This window comes from Myzus persicae, unplaced genomic scaffold (assembly GCF_001856785.1).
Source record: "Myzus persicae strain clone G006 unplaced genomic scaffold, MPER_G0061.0, whole genome shotgun sequence".
Lineage (NCBI taxonomy): Eukaryota > Metazoa > Arthropoda > Insecta > Hemiptera > Aphididae > Myzus > Myzus persicae.
Window position 1 is genome coordinate 151245 of NW_019104020.1, and position 10596 is coordinate 161840.

Sequence of the window (10596 nt, forward strand, 5' to 3'; positions counted from 1 at the left end):
GTAGTTACGGAAAAAAATGCTCAAGTAGAAGCTTGTTTGAAATTTTCAATCCTTAGCTGTAAAAATTAAAAATTGTATGCATTTCTAACTACAAAATCATTTTCGATTTTCAATTTAATAAATATTGTCTGAATTTGAACTTTAAAAGCTTATAAGAAAAAAATCGTGCCTATGTATTTTTAATATTTTTCAACTGCTATTGTAACAACATATCAAGAATCTTGTATTAAACCGTCATGCTTTTTGACCCAACCAATAACATTTTATTGACATTTATTGAATCTAAAATATTTCTATTTTTTTTTGTCTTTATGATTATGAACTTCTGATCAGCTGAGCGAAAAAAAACAGTAAATATAGAGCAATCACAGAACAACTGTTTATTCTGCGATAATACTGATAATACTAAATGGTAAATACACTGGATAGATAAGTGATAACAGATTTCATATTGTATTTTTATTTTTAATTAGGTAAACCATTCAGATTTTAGACTACTATATTTTTCGTGTTTAATACCTATTCCATATTTATTATTTATAGTATTCTAGTATCTAACTTGTGTTTTACTAATTTGTCGTCACTTATACCTTAGTCCGTGCTTGTCGTGAAAGAATTTAATCGAAGTTTTCATATAATTTATTAAAGATTTATTTATTTTTATTTTTTTAAATCGACGAGTGTAAACCACCTTTTGGTAAATATAATGCATATTTTAAACTATAATTCAAAGTAATTTCTCCAGGTACTGTATTTTCTAGATTATATCAAATATGGAATTTGTTTTATTCGGTTTCACTCAACTAAAATCTGTCGGACCAATTAAATGAACATTGTGACACAAAATTATTGTTTATTTATAAATATGAACTTAATAGTATAAATAATAAAAAACAATATGGATAAAAAAAAATTGATTGCTCTACAGCCATTTGAATTGCATAAAGAATTATTGGACAAGTATCTAGAGTACTGCAAATTCATTGATTCTAAAAAGTATGTTAATCCTTGAGTTTTAAAATTGGTGTATGGTTAATATTATCTCAGGTATTTTGTTTTAGACGTGAGAAACGTGATTTCGATGTTATACAAGAAAACCATAAGTTTGTATGGGAAGAAGAAGACGAAGCTTTAACTTGGGAGCAGAAATTGGCTAAGAAGTATTATGACAAGTTGTTCAAAGAATATTGCATTTGTGACTTGAGTTTATATAAAAAATCTAAGGTTAGTCGATCATAAATATTCTTTAATCCTTCCAATCAAAAGTTTACCTATGTACGTTTGCAATAACTTTGTACAAAAATTTATAAATATAAACACTAGGTTGAACTAGACTCTCAATATTACCATAAACTCCACACTACAACAACAAACCACCTGAATCCATTTATTCCAATCTTCGATAAGCCCCTCACACGGCGTAAAATGCTACTGGCCAAAAGACCTCCTAAATAAATAATACAAAAAAAAAATCATACTTACATAATGAGTTCTGAAATTTGAAGAGGGTGTCATTCAATGACACCCTCTTCACTCAAGCAAACTCATCCAAAATCTAACATAACTTTTACTTATTATATTGTACCCATTTACAGATGATTAATATATTCTATTGTAGTAAAAAAAAAAGGTTGGTCATCAATATAAAGTACATCAGATGCTTATTATGAAATTGTAAATCATTTGTTTTATGCTAACCTAATATTTTTTATCATGTAGGTAGCAATGCGTTGGCAAACTGAAGGTGAATTAGTCAGTGGTAAAGGTCAGTTCATTTGCGGCAATAAAATTTGTGATGAAACATCACATCTGCGGACATGGGAAGTCAATTTTAATTACATGGAACACTCCGTGCCAAAAAACGCTCTAGTCAAACTAAGTATGTTGTACTTATAAGTTATAATTGTCTGCGGTTTTTGTTGATTTAAAAAAAATTTTAACTTAAATTTAAAAATGTATCCAGGGTTATGTATGGATTGCTCCAATAAATTAAATTATAAACACAAAAAGAAAGAAGTGAAGCGCCAAATTTCCAAATCGAAAAAAAATAAATCGAAACACTCTAACAGAGAGCGAGAAAAATCCATTAGTCGACCAACTACTAACGTTCAGAGTGAAGCACCAGTAACTTCTAAACTAGCAATTGAAGATAATGTTTGGAGTGAACAGCTACAAGTAGATGAAGAAAAACCAAGAGAGGATGATTTTGAAAATTACTTAGAACAACTGCTATTTTAAATAAAGTTTTACATTTTATTGACTCATTGCTAACCTATATTATTTAACACTTTCTATTAAATTATTTTAAATGATAATAACAGTAACATAATGATTGAGTATGATAGTATAAAAAAAAAGTTATTTTCTAAACATAAACAATACGTAAAATATTTGTTTCAGTGTTCTTCCTCATGTAGAAATAAACTGTCTTTTGTGTGAGTGTCTCCTTGATTCATTATATTGCGTGCCGTGCTCTTCTTTTTTTTCCCGGTAAATACTCGTGCAATTTGGATAAATTTCTTTCTTGAAGCTAAAGAATTGTATGGATATCATTGGGTTTGATAATAAAAGCCTATGCTTATTTCAAAATCTATAATACTACTCATAGGTGGTCCTACGGGTGCAGCCTCTGCTGCCTGTGCTGCACCTGACATTACAACCACCACTTTATTTTATTGTTTGAAATCATATAACTTTTCATAACTCATAAGGTAGATATTTTATAGTTTATATATCTTTGTTATTTCATGATATATTGTTTTGATCATGAACTTAGTTGTTAGTTCCAGTGTTGGGTAGTAACGTAACGAAGAATACAAATTACTATTATAGTAGCCAGTAACGCTGTAGTAATTTGATTATATATTATTTAAATTAACGTAATTGTAACGAAATTTCTTATAAAAGTAATTTCTATGGAGCAACGTGTTATTTTCCACGTTATTAAAATAAGTTATGAATGTAGAGTCCATGACATAAACTAAAGGTTAAGATATTCGAGAAGAATTAGAAATCGGTAAAATGTATTTACTATTCTGAAAATGTTAGATGATAATGATGAATATTATAAAATATGCAGGCATTTTACGCATTTTATTCATCCGTATTACATCCATCCATTATCAATATAGTGTACCTACATAATTAATGTATTACACGTACTACTATACAATTTATATATAATAATCAACAGTATACCTAATTCTTATTATATTCGTTGTGGACTGAATTTGTCGTTAAATTTTGAAAAAGTAACAATTCATTACGCATTACTTTTTGAATGAAAAAGTAACATAACGTGATAAAAATAATGTCGGGTAACGCGAATGTAATTTAAATAAAAATATTTAATGTAATAAGTAGGTAGGTAACGTAATTACTAATTAGTTTCTTATCGAAAGTAATTTACCCAACACTGGATAGTTGTAAGCTCGTAGATCTGATGATCAAGCCAGAATTAAAGGGAGGAAGACCCTAGGCTTACAGCGGTATTTATAGTCACGCGCGATCACATCTATAATTATCATATGAAGAAAAACCAAGTTCGGAGGAAAGGAAATTACTAGTTTGCTCGTTTCAAAAATTATATACAATAGTCTAAAGTAAATTATGGTTCATTGACACTCAGTAAATCTAATTTCGTACACATTTCCGATACCCCCAACATTTAGAAATTAGCCATCTATGCTGCACGGCTGCACCTAAAGTAAAATCCTGGGACCGCCTATGATACTACTATATTATCACTTGAATATTTTGAAAAAATTATTCTTATACACTTAATTTATCTTTATTGTTTTCATACCTTTTCCCATATTTTTTAGTCTTTCTTTAAATGCAGCATCGTCATCACCCGGCGTCTGATTTGGGACGAAGAACTTTTGGTCTTCAATAGGACTGTCTGTTGAAACACAAACACATTATTCGGCCGACTCAAATCCACTAATAGATTCACACATCATGCTAATACATTATGTTTACAGGATGATTCACCAAGCGAGTGAGTGCCTACGCTAGGTGAATCACTATGTATAGATATGGTTTGAGGGTATAAATTATATAGTTGTGGTATAGTAATTTATGATGTTTTTATAGTGAATAGTCCGACCCGACACAATTCCAGTAGCTCGGCCGGAACATTTTTTTTGTCGCAGAGGTTGATCATTCATTATACATAATATAGGGAAAGAGTGTTGACCGCATAATCTCTCAGAAGTTTGCAGCAACTTTCATTGATCGACGCTTAAACTCTACAATTAATTGTTAACCGTAATACAAACACATTGAATCGTCACGGATCGTCTTGCACGTAATTCGTTCGGAGAACACATGAATTAAATCAAGTTGAAAGCGTATACTGTACATAGACTATACTTAACGTGCCTTTATCCAACGTGGAGAGGAATTGTTCGTTTTTGCGCAGCTGCACCAGGAACTCTTCGTTTTGCAACAGGATTGCTATTTGCTCGTCGTTGAGTTCGCTCTCCGAAACCTGCAGTTGTAGATAAACCATTAGTGTCGTGTTTATACTGGTGATGGGGGGGGGGGGGGGGGGGGGGGGGGGTATAGGAAAGTGATCAACCCTTCACCAAATACATTTTATACATTCCGTTTTCCGAGAAATTATTCGATTGTAATATAATAGGAAAATCAAAATTCGATTATTTTATTTGTTAGCCGGCAGTAGGTGTATAGATGGCGTTCAAATGATATAATGTCAATATTAATTAATGTATTAAAAAAATATGATAAATACTGGATTGTCCCGTTATCGGATACTGCTGTGTTGATTCTCAGAAAATAGAAATGGGATATTCAAAAGCCATACTTAAATACACTATAGCCAGTATTTTCCTATAATCTGTGTGGTATATAGATTTTAGATAGGTACCTATAAGCACAAAAAAAGGCAGTGTTGAATTTAGTTTTTATCCACCTGTATAAGTATTAAGCACTTTCCGTCTTTTCCACCCCCATCCCACATAAAAGCTAAAATTATTCATTGTATTATCTCATAAAAAAATAGTACGTTTTAATGATTATAGTTTACTACTTAAAATATAAGTAAAACTTGATTTCGTCAATTAATCAGAAATACGTTTTTTTTTTTGTAGATTAAAGATGAAACAATTTTGCGGCTTCTGGATCGTTACCAAAGGGCTTGTGCCTAAATACGGCTCTGAGGCTCTAAATATAGGTAGGTAGTAGGTACTCTATTCATATGGGCACCTAATTCATTGGTTATGACCAGGGCTAGGATTTGTATGCAATAAAATATTGTAAAATATGCATTTTATTTACCAAAATATGGAAAAATGTGCATTTTAATTTTTATAAGATTAACACAAAAAATATAGTTACAAAAAAAATATTTATTGAAATACTACATCAGTGGTTGCCTGTTTGTCTTAATACGAGTATAATATAATTGAGAAATAAAATAAAATAATTTAGAAATAAAATTTATAATTCACATTCACTACGTGTTACATGCTATGACCAAATATTTTTTTAGATTTTCGAAAATGAATGATCATTTTGACTATTGACATGATTGACTATTCAATCTTTAATCGCATACCTATTGTACCATAGGATTATATTTATAGAAATAAAATTAAAATTTAACAAAAAAACCAAGTTTTAGACTTTAATCAGCTGAACTAGAATTAAATACTAAATATTAATAATAAATTATAAATATTAATTACGAAATATACTATAAAACATGCATTTTTCGCATTTTTGTAATCGAAATATGCAATGATATTCATTTTATTCAATATATGCATTAATATGCATTTTTCCAAAATATGCAAAAACATGCAAAATAAAAATATCACCATTAATCTCATCATGAGGTGATTCGTGGACATCACTGACAAAATCAATAATCAGAAGTCGCAAAAAAAAAACATGCTGTTGTATACAAATCCTAGCCCTAGTTATGACCATTGAGTAGTGATTCATAGTCTAATTAGTAACAATAATCTTATATTAGTTATATTAATAATAATTGCTCTAGAAAAATTATTTAACCTCACGGTTCACGACCGGTTGTACACAATAATTTTTGCAACGTTCTTAATGGACATAATGTTATGAAGTTTTCAGTTTCAAGGCAATTTGGATGCAATGAGGTGGGCAGTCGGACAGGGGCCCGCGGTTGTCGAGTCGTCACAACGACAGATCTGAAGCGAGGGGGCATTCCTTTAAATGTACTCAACACAAATATTTATCTTGTCAAATTTCCCATCACTCGACAGTTGCATATTTTATTGTTAAACTTTTATTTAGTGTTGGTTTGATAAAATATATTATATAATTTCAATAATCAAACAAAAAAAAAAAAAAAATGAATAAATAAAAGTAGATTTTTTTATATTATATGAAGGTACTTCATTTATTAAAAAATATCTTGAATTCAAGTGCAGTAAATGTATCAATAGATATAGATTTTATGATTTTTACTTTCAATTTTTAAAATTATTAAATTATAGATAAGTACCCATTTTTTCGTAAATTTGATGTAATGTTTTTCAATTCTTTTTCATCCAAACCGACTTGCATACTTCAACTCCCTATATACGTCATTATTCCCCTATGTATATAATTTAATTTATTTCACACAATATGTCTGCCTATTTAGTTCCTATATAGGTCTTCCTCTAATTGACTTCCCTTCGGGTTTTCTTCCAATTAACCCACACGTATGTATTATATTGTGATTAAATATTTATTTAAAAACAATGTGAAATTATAATAATATGCGGGCCTATGCGGCTTGAGCTCTGCATGGATGTAGGTAGATATACAAATTCTCACCTCCCTCAAAAACAAAAAACCTAAACGCACCACGGCTGTGCGACCGACTTACGGCCAGGGACAAGAGCTGATGACGAAGAAATGTATACGTTTACTTGTGATGTGATACTGCCGGCGGTCGAGAGCCTGAGAAAGTCGACGGGCAGGGGCCCGAGCATCGGCGGGTTCCAACGGCTCGACGAAGAGCCGCCGATTTGTCGGGCGGCCTTCTTGCCGAGGTTGTGCAGCACGTCGGGCAACCTGAAAACCGTAGACAGACATAGAACGAGAAAGAGAAACTCTGCGGGCCCATCGATCGTCGAACCTGCAGGTCCTGATTTATGGATGTGTATGCGGTGCACCGCGAGCATAGGATCCACACATTTTAAGGGTACATTACTGATTTATTAAAAAAAAAAAAAATTTCTTGTCAATGGCATATTCATGAGCGGATATCTATTGAAAATATTGAGGGGGCTACTATTTTTTTTTCAAAAGAACCTTAGCCCCCCACTGATTTCCGCCAATGGCCATATTACATTATTTGCACGACTGATGTCTAAATGTCTAATTACGAGTATAAAGTACCTTGGATATAACCTACGTTCGTTTTCTATACTTTAATGAATTCAAAATTCGCATTCGGTCTTTTTTAACACGAGAAAGACTGCAGCAGGGCTCTTTGTTATTATTGTGGCAATCAAATCACGACGTTCCAAAACCATTACAATTAGCTACCTATTGTTGAATTTGACAAAAAGAAACCAGAAAAAGTGCAGTTAAAAAAATTGTGATTGACTTTGAAAAATTACGGATTTAAATTGTATTTGGTAGTAATAGTTAGGTGCGATAAATACTTCAGGCTCAAATATACATACATTTATGTTTTTTTTTTTTGTCGTCGTTTTAATTTTACCAATCTTATTTTTTATATTTAAAAAGGGCCCCGGAGTGAGTAATGAGTATACCGAATAGTGCACCACGCCACTACGTGTTTAAATCAGGCCCTGCGTCGTCGAAACGACCTAGGCGGTGATTAGCACCGACAAAACGACTCGACGATCTCCTCACATCGGGTCGAAGAACGCGTGCTGCACGGGCAAACCATCGCCGTCGGTCGGTCCGTTGAGCAGGTCGGCCGCCCGACACTCGCAGCTCATCGTCAACAGTTGGTCGACCGTCCGGTCCACGCTGCCCTTGTTGCACCGCAATACCGCCTCGATCACTTCGTCATCCAACGTCGGAAACATCGTCTTAAAGTCGGCCATCGCTTCGTTGAAGTCCAACCCGATGGTCGGCGGTCGGCGAGCCGCGGTCTCGGCAGATTCGGCCACCACGTCCACCGCCTCCATGCCGAGTGCAGTAGGTATATAGGTTCGATAAACTAAACTCCGCCCTCCACCTAAGATACTCTTATACACCTGCGTGCCCAATAACGATATTATATTACTATGGGCATGGGTACGTGACTCGCACCATAGATGTGCACATCTAAAAATTAATTTTTGTGGATAATTTAAGCCACTCTACAATAATTAATACCCAATCATTATTTTTAAAACTATTATTCATTTGTTCACTCGTGAAAATTATTAAAATGTGCTTACAACCTACATGGCTACACGAATAAAAATAAAAATATAGTTCTAATTGTAGGCAAATGTCGTGGGTAAATGAGTGGGTATCTATAGTAATACATCAGTTGTTAATAAAATAGGTAAGTAAGACTCGGGAATATTAAGATTCATTATATGACGTTATTATATAACTGTTGTGAGCTCCGAACATTTATCAGGTAAATTTCAACAATTGCAATTGAAAATGTGGCGTAGATGACTCTTATTAATATATTATTATGGCCTTTTGTTTTCTGTAGTGGAGCAGGTTACCAAAATTACTAATTAGTACTAACACTCGGTTGTGGCTCAAGTCACTTGTTGTTTTTTTTTATGTGTTGGACTCAGGAGCATATTAGGTACATAGCGTGTACATATACACTATAATAGTATAGTGCATCAATAATTGTCGGCGAAAATGACAAGTACTCACTAAAATTGATACAGAATACCCCATTCCCCATATTTATTAATCACTATAGGTATCAACAATTAAAAACTGCAATTTATTTAATAATATAGTTTTAATTTATAAGATAAACACTTATGCCGGGTTGCATGTGCAATAACTAAAAATACAATGAGCAGACGGTTCCTTAAACGCGATTTAGTGGCTCATCAAATTAATCAATTATTGTTCATGCATTATTCTTGTTAAACCATACATACCTATAAATACGCGTTGCTTGTATATTATGTTATTCGTTATCGTTATATTGTAAGGAGCCAAACTGTGAACGAAACGGTGGTTGTGCAATGGCAATAATTGCGGTTCGACCCTTCGGTGTCGCCAGTACAGTTTGTTGTTGGAGCAGCTTTTTGCCGCAGGTGTGTGAGCGATGGCGAAAAACGGAAATTATGGTACCGGTTAGCTGCGGTTAGAACCTAGCTGTCGCCGAGAGAACCGCGATGTTTAGAACCGATTTACTGACCGGTTTCGAAAGAGGCTATGCGGAAAACGTTATATTTTTTGCGATACTGTAGTTGTCGTAATGTTTTCAGTACGTACCTCTACATCACAATATTCCATACCTATGGACGGAGAATATTTAATGCCCCGTGCGTCGTGGAAAATCAATAATTCCCAGTGCTGACGCGTGTCTCGACAAAACATTTTACCGGTCGGTTCCCGCGGTTTACGTAAAACTACAACGTAGGTAGTACCATTGATTATAAATACTAGAATACTAGTATTTATAATCAATGGTAGTACCCACGTAAGATTCGCACTACAACCAGTAGAGACGTAGAGATAGAGTCATATCAGTTTTTGATGGGGGGGGGGGGGGCAAAAGTTTTGACCAGCCCATGATATAATAAACTTTACCAAGTCTATTGATACACCATATAGACCAGCCCAAATGGCTAACTTAAAGAAAAACCGTTCGCTTCACTCTCATGCACATATTCTGATATTCACTTATAATTTATTATTATGTTCCTTTTTCTTCATAAAACACACACGACACACATACATATACATACCAATTTTCACGCACTTCCCCGCATCCGTCTTAACATAAATATAATTCCAACAATTGGTAACCAATTTATCATTGCGGGGAAATAATTTCTCAGTAGTTGCACAAAATATTTAAAAAATAAGTGGGTGCCAATGTTTCTACACTAGAAATCGGACAGGGCAAATGCCCATCATCTTGCCACCCCCAAATGACGCCACTGAGTCAAAAGTCACTTTGGGGGGGGGGGGGGACTTAGGCTTCAATCTATCGTTTATTTCATAATATTAAAATTGTATAAGCCTACAATAAATATGAATTTTTTTGAACAAGTGTATTTAATATTTCCAATAGTATACCTTCATTGGTTTAATGAATTGGCAATTGACAGATCAATTAATTCTCTACTGAGAATGGCCAAATTTTAGAAACAGAGTTGCCGCAGACATATACTTTCTGAAGGAGTTAAAATCCAAAAATGTCGGAATGTAGATTTTAAGTAGACTTGACGACAAATTACATCTGTTTTCAGAATTCGTATCGCTTCACTGTATCAATTAGTAGGTAAGTTTGGCTAAGAACACATCTAAAATGTTATATGTCGCTAGACAGAAAATCACGATATAGAATCCTCTTAATTTTAATCTCTACTATCATCAGTACTGAAAAAATGAATACTGTAATGTTTACTACCACTATTAGCGAGAGTGCACTCA

At 33.3% G+C, this 10596-nt stretch overlaps 2 protein-coding genes across 2 annotated transcripts; one reads left to right on the forward strand and one right to left on the reverse strand.

The window, feature by feature from the left end:
• Positions 1 to 451: 451 nt before the first annotated feature.
• Positions 452 to 2264, forward strand: LOC111037657 (protein FRA10AC1 homolog). Its single transcript, XM_022320339.1, has 5 exons — positions 452 to 697; positions 762 to 996; positions 1062 to 1224; positions 1720 to 1879; positions 1964 to 2264. Exons 2-5 carry the CDS (start codon positions 899 to 901, stop codon positions 2236 to 2238), a joined length of 696 nt encoding a protein of 231 aa, XP_022176031.1. The 5' UTR covers positions 452 to 697; positions 762 to 898; the 3' UTR covers positions 2239 to 2264.
• Positions 2265 to 2366: 102 nt separating this feature from the next.
• LOC111037656 (CUE domain-containing protein 1) lies at positions 2367 to 9659 on the reverse strand. The gene is made up of 6 exons (XM_022320338.1): positions 9090 to 9659; positions 7876 to 8225; positions 6921 to 7065; positions 4384 to 4492; positions 3806 to 3901; positions 2367 to 2530 (listed from the first exon to the last, which is right to left on the reverse strand). The coding sequence occupies exons 2-6, from the start codon at positions 8154 to 8156 to the stop codon at positions 2397 to 2399; spliced, it is 765 nt and encodes a 254-aa protein (XP_022176030.1). The 5' UTR covers positions 8157 to 8225; positions 9090 to 9659; the 3' UTR covers positions 2367 to 2396.
• Positions 9660 to 10596: the final 937 nt, after the last annotated feature.

Coding starts and splice junctions, on each gene's coding strand:
- LOC111037656 (XM_022320338.1), bottom strand. CDS start 8,156: ATGGAGGCGGTGGACGTGGTGGCCGAATCTGCCGAGACCGCGGCTCGC. Junction 7,066..7,875: donor CACGCGTTCTTCGACCCGAT/GTGAGGAGATCG, acceptor TACGGTTTTCAG/GTTGCCCGACGTGCTGCACA. Junction 4,493..6,920: donor CCGGCAGTATCACATCACAA/GTAAACGTATAC, acceptor CTACAACTGCAG/GTTTCGGAGAGCGAACTCAA.
- LOC111037657 (XM_022320339.1), top strand. CDS start 899: ATGGATAAAAAAAAATTGATTGCTCTACAGCCATTTGAATTGCATAAA. Junction 997..1,061: donor AAATTCATTGATTCTAAAAA/GTATGTTAATCC, acceptor ATTTTGTTTTAG/ACGTGAGAAACGTGATTTCG. Junction 1,225..1,719: donor GTTTATATAAAAAATCTAAG/GTTAGTCGATCA, acceptor TTTATCATGTAG/GTAGCAATGCGTTGGCAAAC.